We start from the raw sequence: 15325 nt of genomic DNA on the forward strand, positions 1-15325 counted from the left end.
TAGTTTTGACTAATTATTTTCAGGAAATATAGATTAACATATCATGATTCCTTTTACTGAAAATATTTTATACATTTTCCTCAAAGAACAAGGGATAGTAAATAAAACTTGTATGGTTAAAAATAAACTTACTTTTAGAAAAAGAAAATATGTGGCTTGCACTCCCAGCCCCCATCTCTGTTCAGGGAAGTTGGGTCCAATGTGTGAGACTTCAGGCAGAAAAAGTCTGCTAATCTCAGGGTCTGGACCACAAAGATTCCATGATGGCTCATTTGTGCCACTGCAGGGAAGGAGTTATCTACACCAAGGAACATGCCAGGCAAGCTGGGATTTCTTTGGAATCTGGACTAGCAAGCTGAAGACCAGGATCTTCCAGCTTCTCAAAGCACCTGGTTATTATTTCAGTAGTTAAAACCATTTTTGAAAACTTTTCTAGGTGATATTACCTAGTTTCAAACCATATACTTGAAGACAACAACAAACTTACAGAATATTCTGTAACAAGAGAAATCAATTGAGGATTTGTGCCATTTCCTAAATCTCTTACTTGAAGAGAACAGAATAAAAAGACATGTTATTTTCCCAGTAATTTTCATTTAAATATCCACCCCCTAAAATGTCACATGAATGTGTTCAGTTAGACTGAAATACATTGGACTCTATGGGAGATTCCTTCTCAAAGGCTGACCTACTGCTATCACTCAGAAAATACTTTGAAGTATTCATATAATAGAATTACTAACCAAAGGTGAGTCTTCGTATACAATTAGTCCATCTTTAACTGAAGGCTGAAGAGTAAGACTTTGTACTGTGGTATCCCTAAAATTAAATCAAAACATTCAGTTAGCAAGGAAATAAACTGATGTTTGATCATGAGTAAATTTTTGTTCATCATCCCGCTTATTCCCCCAAATAAAAATAACAAGTGAGATTTCATCCAGCAATAGTATTTTGTTGACTTAATATAAATTACAAGGGTTTGGGTATTAATAAAGTTGACCAGATTCTTCTCTTTTTAAAATTTCTTTTCTTCTCCTTTGTGACCCTTTCATACCTAAAAATCATCTCTTGAGGGTGAGGAGGAGATGTTTTAAAATATATTGGTTTATATTACATATAATATTTATGTCATTTAAAAATAATTTTGATGGCAAGTTAGGTAATGACTGGTGTGCTGACATGGCCAATTAAATAAAGCAAGTCTTGGTTGGAGGTGTGGTTCAAAACGAAGAGTACCTGCCTAGCAAGGACACAAGCCCAGAATTAAAAATCCCAGTGTCATCAATAAAGCAAGTCTCTGAACTACTCATTTAGGCCCAGTGACTGCACCCTGTCACTCACTCCCAGGACATTGAAGAATTGCTTTATGGGATTTTTAAATATTTCTGCTAGGATTAGAGCAACCAACCCATCCCTTCCCCTCTTTCCTCCACCCATTCCCTTCCCTTCCTGGGATTTTAAACATTTCTACTGAGATTAGAAAAATCCATCTTCTTCCCTTCTTTCCCTTCCTTGTCCCTCCCTTCCTCTCTCTCTCTCTCTCTCTCTTCCTTCCTTCCAGGGATCAAACCCAGGTAATCCACCATTTTATTTTCTGAAACCTATTTTCTACTGTTGATCTCACCCTCCTTTAAACCTCCTTTAAAACTTTTGAAGCAAAAGTATTAACAGTGAGTTATCCTGATGTTATGCGCCTCTTTTCTGATGAATATAAAGCTCATATTACCTATAGATATTCTTGCCAAACCTGTGTGTGAACTTGCAGTTGATAGATAATTTCTGACTTTTTTATGGGGATCGATTTTTTAATCTTCACCTTCCACATATACAATATCTTAAAGATGAAAAATCCTATGGCTAGCTTGATCATATCACACAGAGAAGTAGAACTACATTTAAAACGGGTGTAATATTTTTCCTTAAAAGATTTAAAGTCATCTTTCCAAATGACTCTCCCACTTAAAAACATGAAGTTGCATTGGCATTGTTTTGAGAGCTTGTTCGGAGGTTCTAGCAGGGGAGCGCAGCTACTCGTGTACCCTTGACCGAAGAACGGTCCTCCTCTATCGGGGATGGTCGTCCTCTTCGACCGAGCGCGCAGCTTCGGGAGGGACGCACATGGAGCGGTGAGGGAGGAAGGGGACACCCGCCTAGCCAGCCAGATCAGCCGAATCAACCCTGGCGATCAATGGGGTGACAGATGTCACAGCCAGATCGCCCTCACATCCAATGGTATTGTTTTGAATATCTACTCTGTGTAATACACTTCTTGGGAGTGTGAACTTCAGACCTTGGTGCTGTAATCTACTTATAAAAATTAGATACAAATGCCACACTTTATTATAATCTGTTAAAAATCACAAAATGTGCACCTATTTTTTAAAAGAAACTAATAAATACCACATGCCAATCAAAAGGAAAGCAAAATTAAGATATCATTCAAGTCATTGTTTTGTTTTAGTAAAACAAATTTAATCAAAAGCAGTTAACTGATGTAAGAGGCAGCATGGGGTGAGAAAGGAAAGAAGACTCTGGAGTCAGAGAGGTCAACATTCAAATTCTGGTCTGGGCATGTGATCTTTGAGAGTAATAAAAGCTACCCAGGAAGATGGTTGGTGGAAAGTGGGAAAGTACATAGCATAGTATCTGAGAGACAGCAGGAGTGCAGTTACATGCCAGCTTCTGCCATTTGTTGTTACTCTTTTGCCATTGCTGTGACTGCAATCTCCTTGACTGAATTTCTACTTGATCTTCAGGCTTTCAGCATTGACAGGACTTCTCTGGTTCCCTTCTTTGACCTGATGCAGACCAATTAGGTGTATCTGCTTTGTGTTCCCTTTGAGCCCTACTCTCCCCTCCATCAGTCTTTAACATGTTATATTGCAATTACTTATTTTAACATCTTTCTACACAGACTGAAGGACGAGGAATGCAGAACACACACACATTGTCCATCATTGTGCTGGGTATCTTGCACAGGTCTGCTTCACAGGAGAAAAGCAATAAATATTTGTAAACAAATAAAATAAATTTGAAATACTAAATTAACATTGAAGCTTATATACAGGATTTAGTAAATGGACTTCCAAATTTATTGCACTATGAAACTTTTTGTTAAAAAATGGAAAACCTGAAATCTACTCTAGTAATTGCTGGGTTGGTGAAGGTTGGCACTCTCTGAGGTAAGCAGTGGTCCTAAATCATCTATTAAGTCTGTATTAGAAAGCACAGTCAAGGGACTGAGAGTTGATGGTTCATGTCCATCATCTACTCCAGTTGAGCTGAATTTAGACTTAAGATTGTACTGCAGAACTTCTACATCACATTCCTTATTTCTCACAGCCAGTACAGGTATGTTGGCAATATGATTAAAAAATTTTTTTTGGTGCTACTGGAGTTTGAACTCAGGGCCTCATGCTTGCTAGGCAGGCATTCTTACTTACTCCTTGAGTCACTCTGTCAGTCCAGCAATGTGATTCTTTTTTTTTTTTTTTTTTCAATGTAATTCTTGACATTTAAAATTTCTGGACTTGGGCTAATGGAGTAGCTCAAATGGCAGAGTGTCTGCCTAGCAAGTGTGAGGCCCTGAGTTCAAACCCAGTACCTTCAAATTAATAAATAATAATAATAATAATATTTCCAGATTTGTCTTATTTACACTTAGCTTGAAAGAATTCTCTAACTTGACCAAATGGTGACGGCTTTCTTTAGTTAATTTCCTTATGGTCTGGCCTTACTGCTATTCCTGACTGTCCTACAAACTCCTACTTTCATGATTCTGGCCCTCAGTGGGCTTAGACCTGTCCTGACTATCAACTGCTTTCTAAACATCACAAAAAATTCATTCCGAAAAATTATTTTATCTTCACTAAAAATAAATTAAATGTCTAAAAATAAAGCCTGGGAAACATAAGGGAAGGCGAAAATATACTCAAACAATTTATTGGTGCTTTTCAACTTTTAGAATGAATAAAATGTTTCTTGTGTAACATTTTGATATGTAGTCATGTATCCATTTTCTGTATTCACAGGTAGTACTAATTTACTGTCAGACATTCTTTATACTATCTTTGCTGACAAATTAATTTTCATATTTGAACAAATTAAGAATAGAGTTTAATTAACTTACTTAAATTCATTGTTAATATCATAGCAATAGAGAAAGGGGTGGGTGCTGCAGGGAAAAAGATGTGTTCACACGGATTTTTATAGCAACATAATGAATTTCTCACCTCAGCTCTCACATATTTAATGGGCAAAAACATAACACCTTCCAGTACCAAAAAGGAAAAAAGAAACTTGCATCATTGTTAGTAGAAAGGAAATTCAGTTGTTACCTCAATAATTATAGTTCTTCAGAACAGATTAAGAACAGTAAACTCAAGCCTAGTTCTAATTTTAAAAAGGCAAATGAAATTGTTCTGTAACAGTTGAATTCTGATAGCATATAACTTGTCAAATGAGATTTCTCAAAAGACTTCTGTGCTAGAAATGAAAACCATACGCTTGTGCAAAGAAGCACAAATCAAATGATTTCCAAGGACTAAAATGAGGATAAATACAAATAGGAAACATGACTTTCTTTCACTGGAGTAGTCCATGAGAAAGAGGAATTTATGGGATAAAAGTAGTTTTTGTTCTGTTCTTCTTATTGGTACTTTCATCTTGTACATCAAAGGAAAAGCAAAGACTAGTAAAATATGGAAAATGATACTGAGCTTCAAAAATTGGTGGGCTGCCTTTCGTCAGCTACCCGATGACATAAGGGTGGAAGTGCTGTACCCTCTACAGCACTTAATATGATAAGAAAAAAAGATTGATTTCTGAGATACCCTACAATACCATAAGCTTCTGCTTAGTCACAGGTGCTTATGGTTGTTGCAGATTGCATATGAAAGGGTTTTGAAGATAATATAATGATTCTTATTTAGAGAGTATTTGATTAAAATCATCTACGAGCATCTTGGATCAAAGACATTAATAAGCAATGATCTTAAGAGAAGATTTTAGTGCAATGTCAATTCTTTTTTGAATTGTTTCTTTCAAAAACAGCTTTGAAATATAATATAATAAAAGTTTAGGGTCAACAACTTCAACCATATTAGGGAGAAAAAAAATGAAAACACATCTTAGTCACATTTTCTTTAACCTAACATCTAATAAAAAGATGTTTTTCTAGTTATCAGTAACATGATGAATTAATTAGAGCTCAGCTAATTGTTGACACATCACCAATTAATTGTCACTTCTTACTCGCTGACAAACTGTCAGACCGCTGTCTGATCAAATAAAACCCTATGTCAATAAGTGGGCTCCTCAAACAAACATTGTATTAAACTATTATTTTAATTCTGTGATTTACTTTTTTTGAAACTGGACTTACTAATGTTTCAATAGCAACTTCAAATGACTCCAGATGCAATGAAAGTAGTTAAATTGTGTAAAGAGCAGGTTTTGTTAAAATAAGAAAATAGAACTGGCCTCCACAGAGCAAGCACTATCTGTTCTGAATGCTGCTTTTAAAGGTACATTACAAGCTAACACCATCTCATTTGTTAAGGAGCAAAAGATTCCAAAATAGTGATGTTTATTTTGAGGACATTTTAATGAGTGACATTTCAAAGACTTAGGTTAGCTTTCTTTTAAAAAAATAATAGTTTAGCCAAATAGTGAAGGAAAAAAGAAGACACAAATGTTTCACAAAGCTGACAGCTCTCTCCTCTGATGCTTTATAGTTCATTGAAATAAAAATAGCCATGGGAATAGTCCACTCAATACTATGAGCCAAACATGAGCAAGGAAAGACAGACCATTGCTCAAAGGAGGCACAGAACAGAAATTTGTTCAATAAAAACAGAGGGGAAGTTTTGAGAAAAGAACTAAACTTTTACCAATAAGATATAGCCATAGTATCACTGATTAAGAAGTAAATGCTGTTTAAAGAGATTTTACAAGTGAAGAAAAGTTCATGACATCAAGAATATAATTTTTGCAGGGTGTGGTAGTACACACCTGTAATCCCAGCTACTGTGGAGGTGGAGAAAGGGAAATCGTGGTTCAAGTCCAAACTAGGCTTTTAGAAGACTAAAAGCAAAAGGACTGGGGACGTGGCTTGGGTGGTTGAGAACTTGCCCAGGAAACAAAAGGCCAAGTTCAATCCCCAGTTCTGTCAATATACCACATATGAAAAATGTATGTATAATTTTTACAGTACTTATTTTAAAAAGTAATGATATGAAAATAAAGAACACTAATAATTACTAATATAACAGAATGTGGTGCTTAGACACAGATGATGAAAATGAGCTTAAGAATTAATTATTTGTGAATGCTCTGGGCTTTCTGCTGAATAGTAGCATATGACCTCTCCCTCTACCTACAAAAGACAAATTTATTTTTCCATATTGGGAAAGACTCTTCCTCAGACCCTCCAACAGAGAATCTTGTTATAAGTAGTGTTGTTATTTAATACAAAAGAAATTAAGACACAAAATAAGGCTATGACTCCTGTAGTACCAGTTTATAAACCAACATTGTACTTCTAGCTTGGTCAGTCATTTAACTTCCCGAAGTCCAAGATTACTCATCTCTACAGGGGAAGTGACAAAGAACATCAGAAAATATAACAGAGTAAAAAATAAGGAACATAAAAGGAAGAGAGGGAAGGAGGAAGAACAGGAAGGAATATTGTTATATAGTGCTTTGAGTGTTTTGAATGATTGGGGGAAAGTCCTTTTAGAAAAATAAGCAAAATATTATTTCTGCCAATATGAATAAAAAGTCTTCAGCTCCTAAAATAGTTGTTTTGGAGGACACATAGTTTGTTTAGTAGTCAACCACTCTTAACTAATACACCCAGAAACGAAAACTCCTAACAAACTAAAGGGAAGGAAAACTTTGGGAGAAAATATTTATGCAAGGAAGTCAGCTGGGATGCAACATTTTGTAGTTCAGAGGTAGGTTCTTGTTGGGAACAGGAGGTAGAAAATTGCCACAGCAAAACAGTCACCGGTGGCAGGTATACTTTTCAAAATCTGCTTACCTCCACCAGGTCTCAGTACTACTACATTAGCATTGTTTAAAAAGAAACTCTTGATGACAATCAAGTCTTGCCCCAAACTCAGAAAATGTTATGAGTTGTTCAGTCTTTAGAAATAAAAACAAATCTATTCACATGGTAAACTATAACTGGGTCTTTTCTCTGTCCTCTGAAAATTAGCTTTCTAGCTTGGGAAATTTTAAGGTCTCAAAAAATGACCTGATCTCATTGCAGGGACTTCAATTCCTTTTTTCCAGACAAAAATAAAACAATGCAAAGATTCTTTATTTGAATAGAAAAAAATGTATTTTCTAATCAATTTTTAAAAAGGAATAAAAGAATGGAGATAAAAATACAAAGTTGTATACACACAGGCAGTCAGGGGAGAAGGCTGATGAATATTTTGTTCACTGGATAAATCTTTATCAGAAAATATAGTAAATGATAATTTACATTTTTAAAAGATTTAACCAATTGAGTAACTACATAAAAATATGATAGGATAAAAATTAATAAACTACCCTTTTTCCATATCATGGCATTTCATAGTCTTCGTTTAATGTGTTCTGTATAACATATATTTCCTAAAACTTATTGTATAAATTGCATTTTATATTCATATTACTTGATATACTACAGCCTGGAGAGAAATCTGTGTTCAAGTTTTCTACAATTTACCTATTTTTTTAAGTCTTTCTTGCAGATTTTCTTTTTTTGGTGGTACTAGGGATTGAACACAGGTCCTCACTCAGCAGATGCTCTGCCACTTGAGTCATGCCTCATGCTATTTTTGCTTTAGTTTATTTTTCAGGTAGAATCTTGTACTTTATCCTGGGACCAGCCTTAGACTGCAATCCTTCTATCTCCACCTCTTGGGATTACAGGCATAAGCCATTGCACCTGGCTTACTATAGATTTTCTTAAAGGAAGATACACTGTATCACCAAGAAAACCAATATATATTGCTTTAAGCAGAAAAAAGTAGAGTTCACTTCAACCCCAGCCTATCTTCCAGAGTCATTTTAACAGCATTGAAGTACAGATACTTCTGAAGAATTAGAGGGCAGAGAACTGAAGCAGCCCTTTAAGCTCATTTCACCATCATCTTACATTTTATCTTAAAATTTGATGTAGGTTTTGAAAGCTATTCCATTACTTTCCTAGTTTTTTCAATATAAAAATGGTTTAAGCCACTACTAGGAAAATAGCAACAAGAAGTTGTTATCCTGAGTCAACACCTTCTAGAAAACGGGTTGAACTGATGACAGCTGATGTTGCATAGTGAGTTCAGCATCTGCTTGCCTTTTCTGTTCTGATATCACATTATTTCTTGACCCCCAAATTAAGAAAGTGAGTGGCTATAAGAAGTGATGAGGAATTCCAAGATGGCGGCTAGAGGTAGGAAGCAGAAAGCGAGCCTCCTATAGTGAAATCTTGGAGAGACGCTGGAGACACACTTTGCAGGCATAATCACCGAGAAAAGGCATAACTTTGACTCCTCCACATCTCCAGCCGGCGCAGAGAATCTCCACTTCACGTTAAACGGAGAACCGAGGAGGCCCCCGGGGCTGCCAGTGGCCGGCGCCCATACGGCTTGGGAAGACGCGGACCAGGTGAGCTTCGCGGTACCGCGGTTCCCCCACAGACAAGCCTGGGCCAGAGCAGCATAGCCCCCTGGACAGACTGACCTCCACCCGGGAAAAAAAGAGAAACTGAGTATAAGCAATAAGAACAGTTAAGACACGCTGAAAAGAGGGTGGGGCGCCCTGAGCGCTGAAGATCGGGGGAAGGGAACCCTTCCCGGGACTGTAAATAAACTGTAAATAAACGAGCCGGGCGGCTGGAGAGGCTCTGGCGGGAGCGGGGCGCGCCCAGCAACCAGGAGCAGGACGCTTGTGAGAGGAGGGAAGACCCACTTCCCACGTGAACTGTAAACAAACATGCAGGCCTGACAACGCGGGGCAGTGGCACCTTTCCCAGTACTTGGAAAGGGGAAAGCCTGTAGCAGAGGCTCCCGCACAGGAGAACTCTGAGCAAACAAAGCCTGTGGGACCAGGTGAGTGCTAGCTCACCCCAGAGACCTGCATAAATAACGCCGCCAGCTACAGGCTGAGAGCAGCAGGCAGGCAAGCCACAGTTGCAGATACCACTCTCAGAACTGCCTCCAGACGCTTTTTTTTCTTTTTCTCCCTACCTTTGATGAGAGAACAACCGAATTACACCTACAAGCCGAAAAACTTACTGAAACTGTATTGCATTTGAACTGGGGACACTTGGTGGGGCTTTTTTTTTTTTTTTTTTTTCTTCTGTGTGTGTGTGAGTGTAGTTTTGTTCTACTTTATGCATCCCCTTTGATGAGACAACTACAGAACAACATCTGAGGCACCAACTCCAGGACTGGAGATTGAGATGGACATCCAAATTATTAAGACTGAAATTGCATTGCATATAAACTTGGAAGTTTTTTGGTTTTTTTTTTTTTTTTTTTAATTTTCTATTTTCCATTTTATTTTAATTCATTTTTATAAATAGATATTACTTTCATATACTTATTTTTTATTTTTTTTATCTTTGATTTTCAATCCTCTCTCTGTCTCTCTATTGTCTGTTCAGCTTACTGTCGATTAGTACACTAACACTCCCTGTTTATACCTTTGAAACTCTCTTGTCTGATACCTTGTTCTGCTTTCTCCCTCTAGTCTGTATATTTGTTTTCCCCTTTTCTTTAACTTCTTGCTTTCCATCTCAGCTCACTCTTCCATTCTCAATATTACCATTGTTATTATTACAAGCTAGAAAATACTTAATTACACACAGTACAGGGAAAGTAACAACACCAAGGACAATGACAGGAAGACAGAAAAAACAAGGAAACCAGTTTCCCCACAGCAGAAAATTAGTACAGGAACCAGAGGGGAATGAAGAGAACAGAAACTTAGAGCCAGACTCCAACAAAATGAAGATAAACTATGCCAAAGGACCCAATGAAGCCTACAAGAATAATTTAAAAGAAGACATACTACAAGTACTCAATGAGAATTTTATAGAGATGATACTGGATAGGGTCAACCAAAATGTACAGGAGACACTCAAGAAATTCCAAGACAATAAAAATAGAGAATTTGAAAAAGCAAAAGAAGAAATAAAGGAAACCATAGAAGCACTGTATAAACACCAAAGTGAAAGAGAGAACACAATGAATAAATGGATAAATGAACTCAGGACAAAAATAGACAACAATAAAGAAGAAAACAGCCAGGATATGGAAAACCTCAGAAAAAAGAATGAAACGGAACTGCAAAACAAAACGGAAGGCCAATCCAGCAGAATAGAACAAACAGAAGACAGAATCTCAGAACTTGAAGATGAAATGGTAATTAAAGGAAAAACTAAAGAACTATTAATTAAACAACTCAAGACCTGTGAAAAGAAAATGCAAGAACTCACTGACTCCATCAAAAGACCAAACTTGAGAATCATGGGCATCGAAGAAGGAGAAGAGGTGCAAGCGAAGGGAATGCGTAATATATTCAACAAAATAATAACGGAAAATTTCCCAAATCTAGAGAGAGATATTCCCATACAAATGCAAGAGGCCTCCAGGACACCAAACAGACCAGATCAAAATAGAACTACTCCACGACATATCATCATTAAAACAACAAGTTCAGAAACTAAGGAAAGAATATTGAAGGCTGCAAGAGAGAAAAAACAAGTAACATACAAAGGTAAACCCATCAAAATCACAGCAGACTTCTCAACAGAAACATTAAAAGCAAGAAGAGCGTGGGGTGAGATCTTCCGGGCACTGAATGAAAATAACTTCAACCCCAGGATACTCTACCCAGCAAAGCTATCATTCAAAATAGATGGAGCAATAAAAGTCTTCCATGATAAGCAGAAACTAAAACAATATGTGACCACAAAGCCACCATTACAAAAGATTCTGCAAGGGATCCTGCACACAGAAAGTGACACCCAACTTAACCATGAAAAGGCAGGCAGCACCAAACCACAGGATAAGAAAAAGCAAGACAGTAGAGAGTAACATCAAGCTAGGTACACACAATCAAACCTTCAAACAACTAAGATAACTAAATGCAGGAATCACCACATACCTATCAGTACTAACACTTAATGTTAAGGGACTTAATTCACCCATCAAAAGACACCGTTTGACAAAATGGATTAAAAAAGAAGATCCAACAATTTGTTGCTTACAGGAGACTCATCTCACCGACAGAAATAAGCATATGCTTAGGATGAAAGGCTGGAAGAAGATTTACCAAGCCAATGGCCCCCGAAAACAAGCAGGACTAGCAATACTTATCTCTGACAAAGTAGACTTCAAACCTACATTGATCAAACGAGATAAAGAAGGACATTCCATACTAATAAAAGGGGAAATAGACCAAAAGGAAATAATAATCATCAATCTGTACGCACCCAATGTCAACGCACCCAATTTCATCAAACATACCCTGAAAGACCTAAAAGCATATATAAACGCCAACACAGTGGTGGTGGGAGACTTTAACACTCCATTATCATCAATAGATAGGTCATCCAAACAAAAACTCAATAAAGAAATCCAAGATCTAAAATATGCAATAGATCAAGTGGACCTAGTAGATGTCTACAAAACATTTCATCCAACCTCTACACAATATACATTCTTCTCAGCAGCCCATGGAACCTTCTCCAAAATAGATCATATCCTAGGGCACAAAGCAAGCCTCAGCAAATATAAGAAAATAGAAATAATACCGTGCATACTATCTGACCACAATGCAGTAAAAGTAGAACTCAACAACAAAAGTAAAGACAAAAAACATGCAAACAGCTGGAAACTAAATAACTCATTACTTAATGAAGAATGGATCATCGATGCAATAAAAGAGGAAATTAAAAAGTTCCTGGAAGTCAATGAAAATGAAAACACAACCTACCAGAACCTATGGGACACAGCTAAGGCAGTCTTGAGAGGAAAGTTTATAGCCATGAGTGCATATATTAAAAAGATTGAAAGATCCCAAATCAATGACCTAATGATATATCTCAAACTCCTAGAAAAACAAGAACAAGCAAATCCCAAAACAAATAGAAGGAGAGAAATAATAAAAATAAGAGCTGAAATCAACAAAATAGAAACCAAAAAAACCATACAAAGAATTAATGAAACAAAAAGTTGGTTCTTTGAAAAAATAAACAAGATCGATAGACCCCTGGCAAACCTGACTAAAATGAGGAGAGAAAAAACCCAAATTAGTAGAATCAGGAATGCAAAAGGGGAGATAACAACAAACACCATGGAAGTCCAGGAAATCATCAGAGACTACTTTGAGAACCTATATTCAAATAAATTTGAAAATCTAAAAGAACTGGACAGATTTCTAGATACATATGATCATCCAAAACTGAACCAAGAGGAAATTAATCACCTGAATAGACCTATAACACAAAATGAAATTGAAGCAGCAATTAAGAGTCTCCACAAAAAGAAAAGTCCAGGACCTGATGGATTCTCTGCTGAATTCTATCAGACCTTTAAAGAAGAACTGATACCAACCCTCCTTAAACTGTTCCATGAAATAGAAAGGGAAGGAAAACTGCCAAACACATTTTATGAAGCCAGTATTACACTTATCCCTAAACCAGGCAAAGACACCTCCAAAAAGGAGAACTATAGGCCAATCTCCTTAATCAACATTGATGCAAAAATCCTCAACAAAATAATGGCAAATCGAATTCAGCAACACATCAAAAAGATTATTCACCACGACCAGGTAGGCTTCATCCCAGGGATGCAGGGGTGGTTCAACATACGAAAATCAATAAACATAATAAACCACATTAACAGAAGCAAAGACAAAAACCACTTGATCATCTCAATAGATGCAGAAAAAGCCTTTGATAAGATCCAACATCATTTCATGATAAAAGCTCTAAGAAAACTAGGAATAGAAGGAAAGTTCCTCAACATTATAAAAGCTATATATGACAAACCTACAGCCAGCATTATACTTAACGGAGAAAAATTAAAACCATTCCCTCTAAAATCAGGAACCAGACAAGGATGCCCACTATCTCCACTCCTATTCAACATAGTACTAGAATTCCTAGCCAGAGCAATTAGGCAAGAAGAAGGAATAAAAGGAATATAAATAGGTAAAGAAACTGTCAAAATATCCCTATTTGCAGATGACATGATCCTATACCTTAAAGACCCAAAAAACTCTACTCAGAAGCTTCTAGACATCATCAATAGCTATAGCAAGGTAGTAGGATATAAAATCAACATAGAAAAATCATTAGCATTTCTATACACCAAGAATGAGCAAACTGAAAAAGAATGCATGAAAACAATTCCATTTACAATAGCCTCAAACAAAATCAAATACCTAGGTGTAAACCTAACAAAAGATGTGAAAGACCTCTACAAGGAAAACTATACACTTCTGAAGAAAGAGATTGAGGAAGACTATAGAAAGTGGAGAGATCTCCCATGCTCATGGATTGGTAGAATCAACATAGTAAAAATGTCGATACTCCCCAAAGTAATCTACATGTTTAATGCAATTCCCATCAAAATTCCAATGACATTCATTAAAGAGATTGAAAAATCTTCTGTGAAATTTATATGGAAACACAAGAGGCCACGAATAGCCAAGGCAATACTCAGTCAAAAGAACAATGCAGGAGGTATCACAATACCTGACTTCAAACTATATTACAAAGCAATAACAATAAAAACAGCATGGTACTGGCACAAAAACAGACATGAAGACCAGTGGAACAGAATAGAGGATCCAGATATGAAGCCACACAACTATGAGCAACTTATCTTTGACAAAGGAGCTAAAAATATACGATGGAGAAATAGCAGCCTCTTCAACAAAAACTGCTGGGAAAACTGGTTAGCAGTCTGCAAAAAACTGAAACTAGATCCATGTATATCACCCTATACCAAGATTAACTCAAAATGGATCAAGGATCTTAATATCAGACCCCAAACTCTTAAGTTGATACAAGAAAGAGTAGGAAATACTCTGGAGTTAGTAGGTATAGGTAAGAACTTTCTCAATGAAACCCCAGCAGCACAGCAACTAAGAGATAGCATAGATAAATGGGACCTCATAAAACTGAAAAGCTTCTGTTCATCAAAAGAAATGGTCTCTAAACTGAAGAGAACACCCACAGAGTGGGAGAAAATATTTGCCAACTATACATCAGACAAAGGACTGATAACCAGAATATACAGGGAACTTAAAAAACTAAATTCTCCCAAAACTAATGAACCAATAAAGAAATGGGCAGGTGAACTAAACAGAACTTTCTCAAAAGAAGAAATTCAAATGGCCAGAAAACACATGAAAAAATGCTCACCATCTCTAGCAATAAAGGAAATGCAAATTAAAACCACGCTAAGATTACACCTCACCCCTGTTAGAATAGCCATCATCAGCAACACCACCAACAACAGGTGTTGGCGAGGATGCGGGGAAAAAGGAACCCTCTTACACTGTTGGTGGGAATGTAGACTAGTACAACCACTCTGGAAAAAAATTTGGAGGCTACTTAAAAAGCTGGACATCGATCTACCATTTGATCCAGCAATCCCACTCTTGGGGATATACCCAAAAGACTGTTACTCCAGAGGCACCTGCACATCCATGTTTATTGCGGCACTATTCACAATAGCCAAGTTATGGGTACTAGGGATTAAACTCAGGGCCTCACATATGCTAGACAAGTGCTGTACACTTGATGGCTTTTTTGTTTGCATTTTTTGTTTCTGTTTTTGTGATAGGATCTCACTAACTTTGCGTGAGCTGGTATTAAACTCAAGGTCCTCCAGCTTCTGCCTCACAAGTACCTGGGATTATAGACATGTACTTAATACACAGATGAAATAAACAAAAAAATAAGACATGTTTATGGAGGCAAAAAATCCTGGAAATAGCTACTCTCCAGTGCTACTAAAATGCCAGCTTTCTCTAAGAGGCCTTCCCTGGCCCTTTTTAAAACTGTTATCCCCACTCTGACTCCCTTCCCTGCTTTACTTTTCCCATAACATCACTACCTGAGGTAGTATATTATTTTAATTGTTTCATTCTTTCTTTCTCCAACCAGCAAGTAGAATAGAAAATGAAGGCTGCACTTTTTAGCACTTTTGTTCACTGACAAGTAACTCAGGTTTAAAAAAGTTACCAGGATACAGTAGGCATTCAATAATGTTTGTTGAAATTAACGCATTTAAACTACTTTAGTCACATTCTACAGGCC

At 36.8% G+C, this 15325-nt stretch overlaps 1 protein-coding gene across 2 annotated transcripts in view; it reads right to left on the reverse strand.

The window, feature by feature from the left end:
• The window catches only part of Vwa8 (von Willebrand factor A domain containing 8), a 358183-nt gene that overhangs the window by 147741 nt on the left and 195117 nt on the right, over positions 1-15325 (reverse strand). For both annotated transcript variants that reach the window (XM_074043312.1, XM_074043313.1), the window contains exon 22: positions 744-819. In XM_074043312.1, coding sequence (XP_073899413.1) covers positions 744-819 — 76 coding nt within the window. The remainder of the gene's footprint in view (positions 1-743; positions 820-15325) is intronic.

The sequence above is a fragment of the Castor canadensis genome, chromosome 10, assembly GCF_047511655.1.
Source record: "Castor canadensis chromosome 10, mCasCan1.hap1v2, whole genome shotgun sequence".
Taxonomy (NCBI): Eukaryota; Metazoa; Chordata; class Mammalia; order Rodentia; family Castoridae; genus Castor; species Castor canadensis.